General features: G+C 40.1%; 4 protein-coding genes across 4 annotated transcripts; all 4 read right to left on the reverse strand.

The window, feature by feature from the left end:
* Positions 1-2295: 2295 nt before the first annotated feature.
* On the reverse strand, positions 2296-3204 carry LOC113592591 (keratin-associated protein 9-3). Its single transcript, XM_027033807.2, has one exon. The coding sequence runs from the start codon at positions 3138-3140 to the stop codon at positions 2712-2714; it is 429 nt and encodes a 142-aa protein (XP_026889608.2). The 5' UTR covers positions 3141-3204; the 3' UTR covers positions 2296-2711.
* LOC113592589 (keratin-associated protein 9-3-like) lies at positions 2296-8925 on the reverse strand. Its single transcript, XM_027033801.2, has 2 exons — positions 8339-8925; positions 2296-2718 (listed from the first exon to the last, which is right to left on the reverse strand). Exons 1-2 carry the CDS (start codon positions 8908-8910, stop codon positions 2712-2714), a joined length of 579 nt encoding a protein of 192 aa, XP_026889602.2. The 5' UTR covers positions 8911-8925; the 3' UTR covers positions 2296-2711.
* A 3351-nt stretch (positions 8926-12276) lies between these two features.
* On the reverse strand, positions 12277-12998 carry LOC106989262 (keratin-associated protein 2-3-like). The gene has a single exon (XM_027033808.2). The coding sequence runs from the start codon at positions 12919-12921 to the stop codon at positions 12532-12534; it is 390 nt and encodes a 129-aa protein (XP_026889609.1). The 5' UTR covers positions 12922-12998; the 3' UTR covers positions 12277-12531.
* A 6099-nt stretch (positions 12999-19097) lies between these two features.
* LOC128313447 (keratin-associated protein 2-3-like) lies at positions 19098-19810 on the reverse strand. Its single transcript, XM_053212118.1, has one exon. The coding sequence runs from the start codon at positions 19733-19735 to the stop codon at positions 19346-19348; it is 390 nt and encodes a 129-aa protein (XP_053068093.1). The 5' UTR covers positions 19736-19810; the 3' UTR covers positions 19098-19345.
* Positions 19811-20176: the final 366 nt, after the last annotated feature.

The raw sequence follows: 20176 nt of genomic DNA on the forward strand, positions 1-20176 counted from the left end.
TAGAAGAAAAGCTTTCAGTCTTTTATCACTGAGTATTAGGTTAGTGTGGGCTTTCATATATGGCTTTTATTAGGCTGACATAGTGTCCTTTTATTCCTAGTTTGTTGAGTATTTTTGTTTTTGTTGAAAGAGTGTTGAATTTCATCAAATTCTTTTTCTCCATCTATTAACCATGTGTTTTCCCTTCTTTATTCTGTTATGCAGTGTATTACATTCAATGATTTTTGCATGTTGAACCATCCGTGCATTTTAGGATAAAATCCCACTAGGTCACGGTGTATAATCCTTTTAATGTGCTGTTGTATTCTGTTTGATACTATTTGAGGAATCTTGCATCAATATTCATCACAGATATTGGTCTCTAGTTTTCTCCTCTTGTAGTGTCTTTGGCTTTGGTATCAGAGTAATGCTAGACTCACAGAGTAAGTTTGGAAGTATTCCTTTCCCTTTAATTTGTTGGAAGAGTTGGAGGATGATTGTTTTTAACTTTTCTTTAAATGTTTGGTAGAATTCACCAGTGAAGCGTCTGGTACTGGGATTTTATTTGTTGGGAGGTTTTTATTACTAATTCAGTCTCCTTGCTGGTTATAGATCTGTTCAGATTTTCTATTTTTTCATGATTTGGTTTGGATACGTTATGTGATTTTAGGAATTTATTCATTTTATCTAAGTCATCTAATTTTTTGCCCTATCCCATACCTATTAGTCATTCTTTTAAATAGCTATGCAGTTTTCCAGAGTGTGATCATACCACACTATATTCAATCATACCCTATTGATATATCCTCAGTTGTTTTTAGTTTGTGCTTTTGAATTAAAAAAAAATGATAGAATTTCAAGCTAAAGAGAATTTAAAGGAATCCAGCTTTTGGTGATTATGGGTGGGTCACATGATACAGCGATCTGAGCCCTTAACTGAGAACTAAATTAAGCTAATTAAACTAAATAAGCTTCTCAAACTGGTTCTGCCATTATGTGATTCTGCAACTTCAAAAAAGTGACTTACTCTCTCTGAACATTGGTTTATTCATCTGTAAAATGAGGTGATCTTTCAGACACCTCCAGGGCTAAAATTGTGGAATTGCTTTCCCCGCTCATTCATTCCTTAAAGGTATGATCTACCATGTCTAATTCACCTTGGAATCCTATGTAGTGCTTTCTGCACCATCTTCAACGTAGGCACTCAGGAAATGCTGTCGAATAAAGGAAGGAAGGAATGATTGGCTGTGTATGGTACTGATAAACAGCCAAATTTGCATCTTACCCAAGTCACATGTCATTTATTTTATACTTTTTTTCTCAGCAGGAGCTCTTAGGTAGTGATACCTGAAAGTGGTCAGAAGTTAAAATCGAAGGAAAAAGAGGACAAAACATGTTGCCATTTCTATTCTATTCAAGGGTGTCTTCTGGGTTTGATCAGGTCTCTAGAAGATATGTCGGGGAAATTGATTCCTTGCTTACATGTTATCCTTTATTCATGCTTTCTAATTTCTTGATTTTCTTTAACACTTGCATGAATAAAGTGTTATAATTTTAACCCAAGTAATATTTTTAATAAAAAAGAGTATCTTCAGCTCCCTCCAGTTCTAAGTCCAAGAAACCACAAATTAATCCTGAGCCTTGTCCAAAAACTACCAAGATTTATAAAACATTTCCTGATGCTTGTGTTTAAATATGTATAAATTCATTGTATGTTATGTATATACATCCATTGTGTATTATGTATGAGTGCATGTGTATGCATAATAAATGTATTTCTAAGTGAAAATTTTAAACCAAAGTAGATATGTTATTATCCTCACTTTCAGTTTAGAAACTGAGATGGAAACTAGAGTAAAGTTCTCCATCTGACCAAAAGTGAATTTCCTCAGAGAGGCTTTCCCAATGTGTGGTTCTCTTGCTTTATTAGGCAAGACTACATGTGAATGGAAGAGTGTAATATATTAGCATATGTTACCATGGTTTGAAGATTGCCTGAAAGAGCATTCCTCTAAGAGACTTGAAAAAAAAATACATCATATCTGGCTTTGGATTCAGAGTTCCTGACTGCTATACTTTTCTGGTTGTGAAAGCTCTTTTTGAGGTCAGGATATGGAAATAGAGCTTGTGCCACTGCTGAGGCCCTGTATGACTGCCTTTGCTGTACTTTTTATGGCATTAACCTTTAGTAGATCTAATCAAATTTCCTAGCATGATATAAGAAAAGCAGTGTGGGATATCAAAAACAGATTAAAATCTTTTGTGACTTTCTATGAAATACATATCATGAATAAACTCAATAAAGAAAAAAAGATATTTGCTGCACCAAATAGATATAGTTTAATAGACCTTGGTATATTATTCCCCTTTCATAAAAAGTGCAGTTTGCAGGATGGTGGAGTATAGGAGGTGAACATATCTGAGGACAGATGGTTCTTCCGTGGCATTGGTGGCAGAATCACAGAGAGTAGATTCAAATGTGTCCTGAAAGCAAATTGGTTGTCCCATTTCTTGAGTCAAATTTGTGTTTTGGCGGCCTCACTGGGAGAGATCAAAGTCTTTCCAGAATTGAATGGAATCAGATAGATCTGTGAGGGCTAAATAGCCCCCACCACAAAAAACAAATAACAGTTCAAGAATTTGTTAGTGGTCCAGGCGTGGTGGAGGAAATAGTTAGCTCATGAATTGATTTGGAAGTTGAAACTTCAAGTTGAAAATCAGCAACCTTGCTTTTAACAGGTGGGCTCACAGCAGGTGGGCTGGCAGCAGCTGGGCTGGCAGCAGTAGCAGCAGCAGGCAGGGCGGCAGCAGGACTGTCCACAGTAGGACGGGCGGCAGCAGGAGGCCTGGGCGTGGTGCAGCTGGCAGCAGGTGGGGGGTATGCAGCTCACCACACAGCAGGGGGGCAGGCAGGTGTCCTCCACGCGGCAGTCAGGGCGGCACCACCTGACGCGGCAGCTCACGGCTCCGCAGCCACCCTCCTGGCCGCCACCAGTGCCACAGCCGGTCCCGCAGCAGCTGTTCTGGCAGCAGCTGGTCTGGCAGCAGCTGGGCTGGCAGCAGCTGGGCTGGCAGCAGTTGGGCTGGCAGCAGCTGGAGCCACAGTTCCCGCTGGTGGAGCAGGTGGGAAATCCACAGAAGCTAGTGGAGCAACAGGCCATGGTGTCAGGAGCTGGGCTGAGAGTTGGGTTGCTAAGAGAAGTTTTTTGCGTTTTGCTGGTCACTTCCACGTTGGGCCTTTTATAGGCCTTGGCCAGCTATTATTTACATAATTCTCAAAATGCCTTCCTTGTTTGTATATAAATAATCTGTCTCTGAATAATAATTGCCCTATTCCTGAGTTATTTGTTCAACCTCTGAAAGCCTTTAAAAGTTCATTTTATTGGTCTTCAATTAGGATTCTTTACCACAGTCAGGTAGTCATTGGCGTTCATTGGGTACATAACCCATAATCCCCCATATTTGTTAAAATTTCCTCATTGCCCTAAGAATAATTGATGCCTCACCTTTACAGAGTGTCAGTATTACTCATTGGTGACCCTGATAATGGAGCTCTTGGGTCTCACATGACAGTTTAATTCCCAGCAACATGTCTCCAGTGTCAACTGCTGCCCCTTTATCTTTCTCATCTTCAATTTGACTGTGAAGCAAAGTGATCCAGCTGGCCAGGAAGGGATGCTTTTGGGGGGGGGGCTGAGAAATGTGGATGAATTGTTACTGATCACAGATTCTGGAGCACGTATGTGCCCAAGTGGTTCTGACTACTTTGCACGTATCATTTCATTTAATTTTCACTGCAATCCTATGGACTCCGCCTATACATCTCCCATCGTCTATGTCAGGAAATTGAGCCTCAAGCAGATTTATGTCTGTTGCTCAGGTTCACACCAACAAGTGGTGAATCTGAAATTTGAACCTATGCCATCTGACTTCAAACTAAACTCTTAACCACTACAGTCAATACCCTGTTTTCCATGTCAGCAATTGTTCCAGAGAAACTCAAAGGGTAAAGGAAAGATGTAAAAATTTGCCCACTCTTAACTGTTTTTCAAGTCAAGGGAAGAAATGCAGAGCTTGGGGTGAATAATAACACTATTAGAAACTTCTCTGAAAAAATTTTTTTTGACTACATAACAAGCTTCAAGAAAATTTTGTGTGCTAAAATGGTTGACCTCCTTGACTTGTGACTTCATTCAATCTTTGATATTAGGATGTCCTATAGATCTAAATGTCCTTAACTGCATAAAAATCACACTCAGTATATTAACACTGGAACATGTGACATACCATAGTACATTAGATCAGCATGCAGTTTACTGTAGATATTAGCAAACTATAATATAGTTTGAATGAGGCAGCAGATGAGGTTGAAGATGAAGGTTTTGTACAGGTACAATGAAAGGTGACCTGGCCTTCATTGAGTATGGACTCTGTTACAGGCAAATGGATGTTAAAATGCCACTTACATAGTTTGAACCAGAATACCAGGTGTTAGTTTCTGCTTCTTCAGGAATGACAGTTTTGAGTTTAGACCATAATTCTTCCCAAATCAGAATGAAGGCATTTACAAATCCCACATCAAATTTGAATTCAAAGGTATGTGATTTTTTTACTTCCTCTCCTTAAGCAAGTCTACATCATGGATTCTTCGATTAGCTAATTTTCCCACTGTGGATGTTTGGAGTATGTAGATTTGTCCCTATTATAATCTCAGGAGCTATTTAATTCATATCTAAGTTCAGTATCTTTGATACTAAAAGCATTTATCTCCCCTTGCAAAAAATTCAGATATTTGAGGAGTTGAAATACCTACTGACTAGGGCACCAGGGATAGGTAGTGTTATCTGTTGGGTCTCCATTTCTATGCTTTTCTGCTGTGGCACTGTTTTCAACATCTCCCTTGGTGCAAAATTTAACTCAATTTTCATTTTTCTGGTCTTTAGCTGCCCTCAGAGAATTACTAATAATAAGTGTTTTTAGGCAGAGTTCTCCAGAGAAACAGAACCAGTAAGATATATATATATATATATATATATATATATATATATATATATATATATATATATCTCCATAGAAAGAGATTTATTGTGAGGGATTGGTTCACACAAATGTGGAGGCCCTCACCAGGAGCACTGAAGTATGAGGGCAGGAGAAGATGGCTGTCCCAACTTAAGCCATAGAACAATTTGCCCTTCCTCTCCCTTTCTGTTCTATTTGGGGTCTCAATGATTTCGATGATCCACATTGTCCATCCACATTGGTGAAGGCAATCTAATTTACTCATTCTACAGACTCATATGCTAATTCCTTCCATGAACACCCTCACAGACACACCCAGGAATAATGTTTTACTAGCTGTTTGGGGATCCCTTAGCCCAGTCAAGTTGATACATAAAATTAACCATGACATAAGGTATGACACTTAAAATTTGAGAATTCTCCTCTTTTGCCACAGACTAATCTGAACATTCCCTTATCTCTCCTAAAGAAATCAAGAAAATAAAATTATTTACTCCATTTCTTCTTGATTGGTTTTCATACAAATAGAGTAAGAAGTTATAATCAATTTGTGGTATTTCCCTGTGTAGATTTTATGACCGTTTAAATGCTGGAAATCACTTTCTATTGTCTTCTTGGAGAAAAGAATGCCAGTAACTTTACATTTAAAATGATTTTATTACAAGACTTATTCTCTTTGGTTTTCATTACTTCATTTAAGCGATGGGGTCCAGATCCAATAGTATCATAAGAAGAAAGGATGTGTTTGTCTCTTATTGAATGTCTGCCTTCTGTTTATAGATATTAATATATTGAGTTATTTTTCTTTAAGGTGCCATGGTTCTAGGTTTCTTATTGTAAGTTTGGGGGTTCTTTCAATTCCTTAAGCTCCATTTTACTAGTTCTCTAGTTCAGTTGCATCTGCCATAGATTCCTGAGTGATAAGACATGGTTGATATAGGAACCAGTTGAACATCCCCAACTTTTTACTCTAAATCAAGTAATAAGATCTTTTTCTCTTCTGAATGCCAACCTGGCTCTTTTGGTGCTTTGAGATAAAGCCATTCTAAGTAAAAGTAAGTACATCCTAACCCATTGAAAGACAAGAGAGTGGTATTTGAGGGACATCGAGCATTAAACATGTTTTAGACACATTGTGTATGAATGTGTGGGTTGTGCCCTGATGGGGGAGGCTCTGTCCACTCAGAAGAAGGAGAATCTTTTTCATATAAAGATGATGTAGGCTCAGTAAGCTGTGTATTCTTCAAACTGTTTCTACCTAAAGGTGATGCCTTTTTCTAATTCTGGTAAGGTTGTGCTAGTGAAGACCCCATCCCTTTGCTTACTTCTTTTTCTTTTTTTTAAGTGTTTATTTATATTTGAGGAGGGGAGGGGCAGAGAGAGAGGGAGACAGAGGATCTGAAGCAGGCATGAGGATGCTGAAGCAGAGAGCCCAACGTGGGACTCAAACTCACAAACCATGAGATCATGACCTGAGCCGAAGTTGGATGCTGAGCCAACTGAGCCACCCAGGTGCCCCTGACTTACTTACTTTTTAAATCGAGGTGAAATTCACATAATATACACTAAACCATTTTAAAATGTACAGTTGAGTGGCCTTTAGTGCATTCACCTTGTTATGCAGCTACCATTCCTCTGTCTAGTTTAAAACCTTTTTCATCACCAAGAATACCACCTGATAATCTTTAGTAATTACTCCCCATTCCCGCTTTCTCTCCAGCCAGTGATTTACCACTTTGATTTTATAATCAAAGATTTTATCCGTCAAAATGGAAGTTCTTATTATGTATTTTTTATTTGATCCTTGCTTCATTCTAGAACTTTCTCTGGAGATTAGAATAAGAATGGGCACAGTGTATGCCAGTATCATGCTCGTTTAAATCCATTCTTGTGATGAATATTTATTTTCTAGTTCATGGTACATGAACGAATTGTATAGATGTTGTAGAAGCACCAGTTGAAATTCCCTTTCATCATTTTCCAAAGTATATTTTGAGGAACACTAGTGTTACAGGATGCTAGTTGGTAATGAATGGAGTATTCCCCAACTAAATCAGTTTGGGAGTAATAGTTATAGAGCTTTCTTTAATATTCTGATGTGTTTTATAAACCTTCAACATGGTGCAAATGCATGCAACATTACTTGACCATTGAATAATTTTTCCTCATTGGGCGTCTGAAGAGACTAATTGTCAGTGCATCACCTGTTTAGGAAATAATCCATCCTGTGCCTGGGAGAGAAGCTGTAAGCAATGAATGTCAATTCTTTTGTTTTCCAGTTTTTCTAACCTGGTGCCCAGGCGGGTGAAGGGCCTTGCTCCAGAATCCATGGGTCCGGGCTCCTAAGTGGCTCAGTTGGTTAAGCCTGCAACTCTTGGTTTCAGCTCATGTCATGCTCTCATAGTGTCTGGGTTTGAGCTCCACATGGGGTTCTGCACTGACAGTATAGAGCCTGCTTGGGATTTTCTCTCTCTCTCCTCTCTCCCCCGCTCTCTCTCCCTCTCAAAATAAATAAATAAACTTGAAAAAAAAAAAAGAATGCTTGGGTTCTTAGTTACAAAGTGGGGATTAGAACTTGAGATGTCTTTATATCTTATGCTAGTACTTTGAAATCTTATGCTTCCTGTCTTTCCAATTATGTATTATCCTTTTATATCCCAGATAGTTGAAAGACTTGTACACAGAATTGTATATGAAGGAAGTGAATAAATTTGGCAATATCTCAAGAAACTAAATAACATAAAAATTCCTTTTTGTAAAATTGATCTTCTGGAACACCTAGCCTGTCAATTTGCACATGTGAGGACTTCGGAGAATAGTTCCTTAATACTGATATATTCTTTTACCATAGATTTTGGCTGTAGAATATTGGACCATTTAATGGTAAAACAAAGGAAAATCATTTTTTAAAGACCTTTAAAAAAGGGAAAAATAAAAAAACACCATAGTGCCATACCACAGTTACTGAGATTTTGAAAAATCCAAATACCCCAATATCAATAACAAATTCCAAAGAAAAGAAAGCTCCAACAATGACTTTGTCATTGAAGAATAAAAATTTTATTAAATCCCAAATCCAATGAGCTGTTGAACTATTTCAGGTGGTATTTATAGTAAAAGTTTTATACATTCCTCTTAGCCTTGTAGGACTTCTGTTCGTGTCCAGGTTTATGAAATATTTTTGGTTTTCGATTATAAATTAATTTACATCTTAGGAAATTTTGTAGCATTTGCAAGCTGTGTTATGAGTATTGGAGCTCAGAAGTTCATCGGGACTCTACATTGCCTCATTGTGAAGTGCCAGTTTCTTAGGATTCCTTTCGAAAGAGATTTTCAACAGGTGGACTGGCAGGAGGTGGGCTCACAGCAGGTGGGCTGGCAGCAGCTGGGCTGGCAGCAGTAGCAGCAGCAGGCAGGGCGGCAGCAGGACTGTCCACAGTAGGACGGGCGGCAGCAGGAGGCCTGGGCGTGGTGCAGCTGGCAGCAGGTGGGGGGTATGCAGCTCACCACACAGCAGGGGGGCAGGCAGGTGTCCTCCACGCGGCAGTCAGGGCGGCACCACCTGACGCGGCAGCTCACGGCTCCGCAGCCACCCTCCTGGCCGCCACCAGTGCCACAGCCGGTCCCGCAGCAGCTGTTCTGGCAGCAGCTGGTCTGGCAGCAGCTGGGCTGGCAGCAGCTGGGCTGGCAGCAGCTGGGCTGGCAGCAGTTGGGCCGGCAGCAGCTGGAGCCACAGTTCCCGCTGGTGGAGCAGGTGGGAAATCCACAGAAGCTAGTGGAGCAGCAGGCCATGGTGTCAGGAGCTGGGCTGAGAGTTGGGTTGCTAAGAGAAGTTTTTTGCGTTTTGCTGGTCACTTCCACGTTGGGCCTTTTATAGGCCTTGGCCAGTTCCTGTTTTGTGATGGACAGCATTTTTATCCTGTTACTCCTTAAACAAGCTTTTCCAGAGCCCTTTGATTGTTCAAATACTGTTATTTTAACTACATCCCCAAATTAGTTTTTCCTTTATTGCTAAGCTAATACTCACTAAACGTGTCCATCCTTGGTAGAAATGTTGTTGTTTCATTTCCACACAATGCTGTAATTTTTCCTCAAGTCTCAGCTTCCATTCTGCATTTATGGTCACATCACCTGACCAAGTGACTCTCACTGATAAGATGACACAATTTGGGGGTCATATTTACCAAAATTCAAGTCTCCGGAAAAAAATGTTAACAATTGACTGCTATTTATGTAAGACTATTTTCCATTATATATGATTAATAAGATTATAGTCTCTATAATCAGGCAGATAGAAACTCTGATAAACTTCACATTAATAGAAATGCATTTAGTTTCCAGAAAATGGTCTCCAATTTCAGTGATCTCTCCTGAACTCCACACATTCATACTTGAGAAAACACCACTCAGGAGGATACATAGAACAAAAACTGTTCCATTGCAACTTACTGTAGATATTTTATTAGCCTGAATTTAAAAGAAGGGCTAAAATTGATAACCAGCAATTAGGAAAATATCTCACAAAATTTTAAGTGTAATTTATATTTTTCTATGAAAGATAAAAATCACTGGTCTGTGGATTATCTAGACTGTATTTATTTCTCAAAGGTGGGATTTGTTTTCAGTTTATGTCATTTTATGTAACTACACCCTGTGTCTTACGAAAGGATGTTAGACCAAAGAGCATGACAATCCAATTTATGAAGGGGAATCACTAAGAGAAAAAGTAGAAGTTAAGAAATGCTTCTTCTGGATCACAGTGTTTATAAGGCAAGGTAGGAAATGGATGGTCAAATATCATCCAATAGGTATAAGTGAAAAGAGATTAAGTGTACTTTGCACTTAAGGTATAAGTGTAAATGGGTTGATGTTGTGGTATGGACCACTTTTAATTTCCCCTCAGCATGAGTTGATGTTAGAATACTGTTGAGTCTAGGAATGGCTATATTTTGGAGAAATTAGTGACTTGCTCCATTTGCACAGTACACAGCCAGAGAACTGGGTATAAATTTCAGCAAAACAAATTTGAAGTAATTTTGGTGGTTGCCAAAATAAAGAATATCATTTTCCATTTGCTGTTTAGGGTTATATTGGGGGAATGAAAAAAAAAGTGGTGGCCAAAGAGCCTATTATTGTTATTTGTGGTAGGTTTGTCCCTTCCTTCCAATCTTGAATAAAAACATCACATCTTGAATAAAAACTAGCACTCACATAGTTAGCTTTTTATGAGATGGAGGTATTGGTTTGTACAGCGAGAGAATTACATTAGAATGTGATTCATCCCAGTGTCAAGAAAGATGTTCATGTCATGTGATAACCATGACTGTAGGTATGAAGTTGAAAAATGGTTGAAGGAATCCTTAAATGTCAGAGATCAAAAACTTAGTAAATCATCTGTCCAAACATTTAATTGTATAGGTACTGACATCATTGTTTTTATAAATAGCAAATGTTTATTAAGTCATCATATTTTACCCAGAGCACTAAAGGGTTGTGCAGAAAGCCAGATTCAGTCTGTCTGCTTCATATCTTGCTCCAGTTTATGAATCATTATAATACTGATAGGGGGGCTGAATCAAGGAAAAGAGTCAAATATATTACATCCATCCTCATAGTTTTAAATTGGAACACTGATGTTGTAATACAGACTGCTTTTTTGAAAGTGTTTATTTATTCTGAGAGAGAAAGGGAGGGAGAGGCCTATGAGCACAAGCAGGTGAGGGGCAGAGGGAAAGAGAAAGAGAATCCCCAGCAGGCTCTGCATTGTGAGTGCAGAGCCCAATGAGGGGTTTGATCTCATGAACTGTGAGATCATGACCTGAGCTGAAATTGAGAGTGGGACGCTTAACCAACTGAGCCACCCAGGTGCCCCCAGACCGGTTTTTATTTCCTTCCAGCATTTGCTGATGTTAGAATACTACTGAGTCTAGGAGTGGCTGCCTTTTGGAAATTTTAATGACTTGCTTTAGTCAGACAGTACACAGCCAGCAGAGCAGGGTATAAAACTCCTGTCTCTCCTTCCTACATCAGTTATAGCTGTTTTACTTTATTTTATACAATGCTATTTTCCAGGAGCAATTAATTCTTAAAACTCTTTGTCTCAGGGTGCCTGGATGGCTCAATTGGTTAAGTTTTTGACTCTTGATTTCAGGTTGGGTCATGATCTCAGGGTCGTGGAATTGAGCCCCACATTGGGCTCTGTGCTGACAGCATGGATCCTACTTGGGATTCTCTCTGTCCCTCTTTCTATCTCTGCCCCTTGCCTGTGCTCTTTCTCTCTCAAAATAAGTAAATAAACATTAAAAAAAAAAACCCTCTTTGTCTCCTTTTTCAAAAAATGTTCTATAATAGTCCAAGAATAGAAATAGTAGCTACAGGCAGAAATGCTATGGAGTAGTAACTTTAAACACACAGTAAATAAGTATAAATATGTTAAGATTCTTTTAAGTGTCTTCTGATCAGAGGAGTTTTCCCTAGAGCTGCAATAACACATTTGATTCTTAATTGTTTTTTGTTTCCCACATTCATATTAGGTAATATGCCTTCTGGGTTTCTATGTCTGACATACTCTTTATGTCTTCTTTATTCCATGGCTATCATCCTAGTTCAGCTCGTACTGTGTATCGCTTGGACCAGTTCAGTGGCCTCTTGACTTGTTTCTGTATAGCCATTATATTGTCTAGCCTTTGGCCTTCCTTTTTGATAAACAACTACCATAGGAATCATCCTGATGCCCAATGCCTGTCATGCCATTCAGTTGCCCCAAGGGTTTCAACAACTCCTTAGTATTTACTGCATTAAGGGCATACTACTTTGGTTACTATTCAAAGCACACACACTTCCCAAATTTATCTTCCGCTGTTATTCTACATGTATCCTGTGTTCCCAGCCAAAGTATCCTCTGAACAAGCCCTCTTTCTATACCTTAGTGCATACCGTTACCAGTGAAAATGACATCTTCCTTTAGATCTGCATGCTGAAATCTTAACTTCTGTAAAATGCTAGCTTCCTTTTTGGTCTTTCTTGTTCTCCCCAGTCAGTAGTGATATTTTGACACACCGAAGTATGTTGTACTTTTTTTTTCATTTTCTAATTTTTAGGTGCATTATCGTGAATTTCATTTATCTCCCTAGAAGTTTCTTGAAGAGGGGAATATTTTTAACTCACTTTAATTTCTATTGTATACCATACAGTCTGTGACTTGCAGATGGTAGGCAGTACATTTCGTTATATTTAAAATTAGTGAAAAACGTTAGAATAAATAAGAAAAACCAAATATGGGTTTGCTAGGCCAAAGAAGAGAAGTTTATTAGAAAACAAACATGCCACAAGACCTAAGATCTAAGGTGGGAAGAAGGGAGTTGATACTATTACAAAGACTTGAGAACACCCCAAGTCTTAACAGGTAAGCCTGGATCTCCATTCAAACCCTGGTTGACTTGGGGTCTTGATGGTTTAGGGCAGGAGGTTTCTTAGGTAGAGAAAGGAGTATGACTCTTTCAGAAGGTTGATTGCTTGTTCTAGACCGTGCACTTAGTAGCAGCAGGAGGTCCTGCAGGTAGTGCGGCAGGGGGCAGGCTGGCAGCAGGGGGGGCGACAGCAGGGCGCCTGCACAGAGATGGGCTGGCAGCAGGTGGAGGCCCAGCAGCAGGGGCGGCAGACCACGGCCGTGCAGGACGTGGGGCAGCAGCTGATGGGGCGGCAGCAGCCCTCCTGCAGGGAGCAGGGGTCACAGCAGACGGGGCGGCGGCAGGGCTCGCAGATGGGGCGCGTGCAGCGGCAGGTGCAGGTCACGGGGCGGCACACGGTGGTCTGGCAGCTCACGGGGCGGCAGCAGCAGGGGTCGCGGCAGCAGCAGGGCTGGCAGCAGCCTCCCCCGCAGCCCAGGGAGGAGCAGGTGGAGCCGCAGCAGGAGCCGGACATGGTGGTGTCTGGGGCTGGTTTGGGTCGGAGGGGTGAGAGGATTCGGGTGTTGTCAGGTGTGAATGCCTCCCTCCTGCTCTGGGGCCTTTATATACCCTGAGCGGGTCCTGATGACCCCCACCCCCATTTATCTTTTGGCCAATTGAGTACAGTTTTGTTTTGACTAATGATTGCATTGCTTGTGACATACTCATGATCTCATTAAAGAACTCTGTTGCATTCCTAAATATGGATATATTCATGCTGTTCATCATCAAAATCTAAGCACTCAGTCATTTGAGGTGATAGCAACTCTTGATGCTTATTTTGGGTAGATAGCACCTGATGAATCCTGGGCAAAATGGTCCTAAAGGAACCGCAAGTTTTAAAAGAAATGAAAGAAATTAAACATACAGCGGTTTCTAGAGAACTGAGTGGATCCTGTCCTTGACCCCTAGGAGATGCCCTGAGAAACCTACATGTTAATCAGACGGGTGTTAGACATGTCTTCACATGTGGACTCCTTGGGACTTTATTTACATATCACTTGATACAATGGAATGCATGTACTTTGAATAAGACTGTAGCTCTGATATTTGTATGGGAAAGATAAAAGGTTATTTTTGTAAACCAAGTAAGTATTGGAATAAAACACCCAAGGCTGCCTTCCATTTTTTTCTTCAGCTCAGCTTTGAGCAGCTATGGGCCTTCTGCTCATAGCATATTGATTTTTCATCTCTGACACATGACATTTTCTATATTTGCCTTTCTTGTGTGTAAGCTAAAGAATCATATAATGGGAAGTTTTTTCTTAATATACCTTGACATGGGTACTGTGACTAAGAAGTGACAAGATGGAGGTTTTTAACCAGCATTGCAGACATACACAACACATTGATCAGAGGAGGTATGTGGGAGGCTGCCCAGCTGTTCAGTGGCAGCACTGCTGGAAATGTGAGGGACATGCTTCTTAGGGAAGGGTCACCAGAAGCGTTTGGGGAAATGCATGGGGGGAACAGTCTCATTACTTTACAGCTTTTCTCCTGTTGCTATGCACAAGATAGGGTTTTGGGTCACTTAGGATCATTCCCATCGTTCAGAAGAATGTGCCTCAGGCCCCAGGAGCTAAAGCTCCCCAAGTGGAATTTTGAACATAATTTCAAAACCTTAAAAGGAATGTAAACCGACTGAACATATAGTCATAATTGGGGAAACAGAGGAGGGAGAAATGAAGCACAGTCTCATCATGAGGACATTCGACTCTCTCATGTTTCACGTTCTTTCTCTGGTCCATAGACACATGATTTTTTTCAAAGCAGTAACCAGAGCCTAGATAAAAACTTGTGTATTCTGCCCTTTTTTTGTTCTTTTTCCCAGCTTCATTGAGATAAAAGTGACATACAACATAGCGTAAGCTTCAAGTGTGCATTGTGATGACGTGATGCATGTATATATTGCACAGTGCTTGCTGCAGTAAGGCTACACATCGTTCTCCCACCTTGCATAATTATCATCTTATTATTGTTTTCATGGTGAGAACATTAGAGCCCTACTCTACTAGCAGCTTTTTTTTTTATTAAAAAAATTTTTTTTAATGTTTATTTTTTTTGAGACAGAGAGAGACAGAGAATGAACGGGGGAGGGTCAGAGAGAGAGGGAGACCCAGAATCGGAAGCAGGCTCCAGGCTCTGAGCTGTCAGCACAGAGCCCGACGTGGGGCTTGAACTCACAGACCGTGAGATCATGACCTGAGCCGAAGTCGGACGCTTAACCGACTGAGCCACCCAGGCGCCCCGTCTCCTAGCAGCTTTCAAATATACAATATATTATTAACTGTAGTCTCCGTGCTGTACATTAGATCCCTGGAAATTATTCATCTTATAACGGACAATTTATGTCCTTTGACCAAAATCTTCCCATTTCTCCTACCTCTCAGCCCCTGACAACCACTTTTCTACCCTGTATGAGTTCGATATTTTTGACTCCAAATATAAGTGACATCATGCAATATTTGTGTTTTTATGATTTACTGCACTCAGTATAGTTCCTCAAGGTCCATCCATGTTGTTGGAATTGGCAAGGTTTTAGTCTTTTTTTATGGTTAATACTTCACTATATATATTTTTTTATATATATTTATATATATTTGCATATACTTATATACATATTTACATATATATTTACATATATATTTATATAGTTACATATATATTTATATAGTTACATATATATTTATATAAATATATATGCAAAACACAACTATTGCAAGACTTCTCTTGGAATACACACATGCATCATATATATCATTCATATATATGTATGCTCTGTGTGTATACACATATAATCACATTTTTTTTATCCATTCATGTGTCATTGGACATTTAGGTTGTTTTAATACCCTGGTTATTGTGAACTAATGCTTTAGTGAACATGGGAGTGCAGATATCTCTTTCAGATCATGAATTTATGTCCTTCGGATGTATACCCTGAAGTGGGATTGCTGGGTCATATGGTAGTTCTATTTCTAATTCTTTGAGGAATCTCTGTACCCTTTTCCACTGTAGCTGTGCCAAACTATATTCTCACCAACAGTGCACCAGGGTTCGCTTTTCTCCCTCACCAGTATTTGTTCTCTCTTATCTTTTTGATATTAGCCATTCTAACAGGTTGAGGTGAGATACCTCATTGTGGTTTTGATTTGCATTTCTCTGATGATTACTGATGTCAAGCACTCTGTTGGCCATCTGTATGTTTTCTTTGGGAAAATGTCTGTTCAGGTCCTCTGCCTGTTTTTCAATCAAATTTTTTTGTTTGTTTGTTTGTTTTGCTTTCTGTTTTTGTTTTTATTATTGGGTTATAGGAGTTCCTTGCGTATTCTGGATATTAACCCCTTATTGGATATATACTTGGTTTGCAAATGCTTTCTCCCATTTGCCTTTTCATTTTGTTCATTGTTTCTTTTGCTCTGCAGAAGCTTGTTAGTTCAATGTAGTCCCACTTGCTGATTTTTACTTTCGTTGCTTATGCTTAGCTCTTTTCAAGGCATACTGTCTCAGTCAACTTTTCATGTTGTTGGGGGTATTCATGATGATAACATTTTGTGCAAAGGAGGCCTCTTTGAGAGATACATAAAACCTCAACTTAGTTAACAAGACTAATTTCTCTAAACATTTCTTTTTTTTAATGTTTATTTATTTTGAGAGAGAGAGAGCACGTGAGCAAAAGCACACATGAGTGGGGGAGGGGCAGAGAGAGAGAGAGAATCCCAAGCAGGGTCTGTGCTATCAGCACAGAGTCTGACACGGGGCTCGATCTCATGAGCCATGAGGTCATGACCTGAGCCAATATCAAGAGTCAGACACAGCTGACTGAGCCACTCATGCACCCCTACTCTGAACACTTCTGATTCAGAATTGTTCCAAAGAGATTTTTTTTCCTCTTCGTAAAGATCCACAAAGAGTGCATGAGTCCCTCAATAAGCAGTTCTGGTGCTATTCAGTCTAAGATGCTCATCCTCAGCCCATAAACTTCATCTCTAGGCAGAGAAAATAGGGGTTGTGTTTCTGTAATTCGTGCCACAGAGCTCTGTGATTTGACATTGGTGGCAAGTCCTATGGTATTTTTTTAATGCTACTTATTCTAAAACCAGACAACATTCATTGAAAACTTTGCCATTTACTGGCTGTGTGTCCTTGGGCCATGAGTAATGATAGTACACACCCAACTTGTTGTGAGCAGTAAATAAGCTAATATTTGTATAGCACTAAGAACAGTGCCTGGCACTTAGCAACTGCCTTGTGTTTGTTAAGTAAATAAATATATTTTAAAAAGTCCCGTTATGTGGGTGCCTTGTAAACTCTAAATTTTGAATTTAGAATAAAGATGAACATATATGGCAAATGGCATTCTCTGCCGAGTAACCACAGACTATACACTAAATAAGATTATCCAGTGGAGAGTTTCACTAATAACATTAAATAAAATAAAAATACCTGGAAGGGAGTTATACAGCTCCCTCTTTTGAACACCAATTTCTGGGAAGGGGAGTTAGGTTATTGTTGAAGAAACTATAAGGAGAATATGTGTCGGATTTGTGGCCTGAACCTTACCGAGAACCCCACAGTCTTTGCATCACACAGTGAGTTCTTAGAAAAACATCCTTTTTAAAAAAAGCCTTAAAACTGATTTAGACAGGTTCCTGGTGGTGATGGGCATCGTATTTTGTATTACTAATGCTAGGGCTTAACACTATCATTCAACAATAACGTTATGAACAAATTTTAACATGGAAAATAGTGTCTTATGTTCTTAATTATCAATTCTTCATACAAATGGAGAAAGTAATAATACCTATAATTTGAAACAGCTAACAATTTTTTAAAGTTCTTAATTTGGAACATATCGAATTGCATACCTTATTTTATGCAATTGAGATGATCCTGAAAAGTTAAAATATGAATCAGTGTTTAATAATTTGATCAGAGTTTGGAGGTATCAGAGAAGTCCACTATATATAGCATAGTGGTACACTCTTCTATAGATAATAAAATACTTCATATGAGTACCGTTGGCTGCTGTGTAATTATCTGCTTTAAATCCACTTAGATTCTCATAGGTAGGTTTTTAAAAGCAGAGCACAATCAAGAGTAAGGTTTAAATGTTTTTCCCAAAATAAATATAGGTTTTGGATAGTACATTCCACTAAAAATAAAATATATGTTCATTTTAAATGATATAATTAAGAAAAATACCAAGAAGAAAATGAGTATTATCCCCAATTACTCTTATATTTTGTTGCATTTTGTTTATTTTATTTTTTAAATTTTTCTTTTAATGTTTACTTATTTTGAGAGAGAGAGAAAGAGTGCACATGTGAGTTGGGGAGGGACACGGAGAGAGAGGGAGAGAGAGAATCCCAAGCAGGCTCCACGCCACCAGCTCAGAGCCCAGTGCAGGGCTCGACCCCACAAACCATGAGATCATGACCTGAGCCAAAATCAAGAGTCAGTCACTTAACCAACTGAGCCATCCAGGCACTCCCACATAATGTTTTAAATACGTTTTAGGCATAAGCACACATAGACATGCAGAATACATTTTTTCTCACAAAATAGTTTAATATTTTACAACTTGCTTAATTTTAACTTAAATATGGGACAAGACGATTGCATCACGTTTCCTAGTAAGTTTATAATCTTAAACTATTTTTAACTACTTATGGCATTTCTTCTATATTTATGTTGCTTATATTATGTACTGTTTGACTTTTTTTTTCTTATTTATACCTTATCTCCCTAAATGGATTATAACCTCTTTGAAGCATATTTTATTCTTTTATTCTTTCATGTTTCCTCAGGATGGTCTCCACTCAGTGTCTTATTCATAGGTGTTCAACAAACATGTGAAGATTGACAGTGATTGATTAATTTTCTTGGAAAATGCCATTACTGCCCAGTTGCTGAGTACAAAGATAAGCAGCTCTTGAGAGCCAGTGTGGATTAAATACCCATAAGAGTTGACACCGCAAATAACATTCAAAATAACTGCCAGATGTTTAATGCATAGAAAGGAGCGCATTATCTGAAGCTGCAGTTACTCTTGGCCAGAGAAGACCTGAGTTCTTCTGGGCAGAAGAACATGTCTCCTACCATATTAAGATGAAGTGTTTGACTTAAGGGCTTAATGTCAGGGGGTTCGCATTCTCTTAGGTCTTTTCTAAACATCAGCGATTATAACTATATTAGAAAGAAACTTAATTTAATCGTCCATTACTCATCGCTCTTCAGCTTTAAAAACATGGGTTTGGCCAGATGTTGCCTAAGGTTATTTCCACGTCTAACATACTGAGTTTCCTAAATTGTGCTTAGAACAGGTGTCAGGTCAGTGAATGAACCCTTGGACCAGGGGTGTGTGTGTCAGCTCAGATGCAGCCTTCTCACTGGGTGTTGTTAAAGGACATCTCTCAGATGTTTGGCATGTCTGGAATTATGAGCACATGTGATGAAGATACAGCCATGTCCACTTTTCTCACTTGGCAACTATGCCTTATAAATGCCACTTACAAGGAAAATAAGGAAACTACCCAGAGTTAGGTTATTTCAGAGAACAATTTGAGAGGATCATTCTGCATCTTGCTTTGAATATCTCTGGACAAAACAGAGAGAACCTACTGGGAGGAAGTATGACAAAGACCATGATTTCTATGCTGGAAATACTAAGTTTATTAGAAAACAGAAGACATAATTGAGGAGTTAGACTGGGGTCCTGAGAGGACAAGGCACTCTTCCTCGGTAGTCAGTCTGAAAAGGGGGCTCCAAGGCCTACTCTGAGCCGGACTGAAGAGGCGAGAAATGGGCTTCTCAGGAAAAGGCATGTTGTTCTGTCTTGAAGTTAAGAGCAGAATGGACCCCACACCATCTACTGGGGACCCTTAGTGATGATGCACTTAGTAGCAGCAGGAGGTCCTGCAGGTAGTGCGGCAGGGGGCAGGCTGGCAGCAGGGGGGGCGACAGCAGGGCGCCTGCACAGAGATGGGCTGGCAGCAGGTGGAGGCCCAGCAGCAGGGGCGGCAGACCACGGCCGTGCAGGACGTGGGGCAGCAGCTGATGGGGCGGCAGCAGCCCTCCTGCAGGGAGCAGGGGTCACAGCAGACGGGGCGGCGGCAGGGCTCGCAGATGGGGCGCGTGCAGCGGCAGGTGCAGGTCACGGGGCGGCACACGGTGGTCTGGCAGCTCACGGGGCGGCAGCAGCAGGGGTCGCGGCAGCAGCAGGGCTGGCAGCAGCCTCCCCCGCAGCCCAGGGAGGAGCAGGTGGAGCCGCAGCAAGAGCCGGACATGGTGGTGTCTGGGGCTGGTTTGGGTCGGAGGGGTGAGAGGATTCGGGTGTTGTCAGGTGTGAATGCCTCCCTCCTGCTCTGGGGCCTTTATATACCCTGAGCGGGTCCTGATGACCTCCACGACACAGGTGATTGCCTTATTTGTGTTTATTCTTTCTGAAGTGGCACTGGTAAGTTAGTAAGCTCCCTAGACATTTTTTTTTAGGTGCTCAGGGACTCATGAAAGACCATTTGCTTTCCTTATTTGAGGGAAACCCATTATATTTTGCTATTTATGGTTCAAATATGAACTTAATGACCCTAACTTCAGAGTTTCCAATTATCTTCAGAATTCAGTGATGTTTTGCCAATTGATGTTTCGATAGCACAGAATAGCTGTCATGCTCTTAGGTTCACTTACGGATAGTGGAAGTGAATCCCCCAAGTTGTGAGTGTCCATTT

Source organism: Acinonyx jubatus, chromosome E1 (genome assembly GCF_027475565.1).
Source record: "Acinonyx jubatus isolate Ajub_Pintada_27869175 chromosome E1, VMU_Ajub_asm_v1.0, whole genome shotgun sequence".
NCBI classification, from domain to species: Eukaryota; Metazoa; Chordata; class Mammalia; order Carnivora; family Felidae; genus Acinonyx; species Acinonyx jubatus.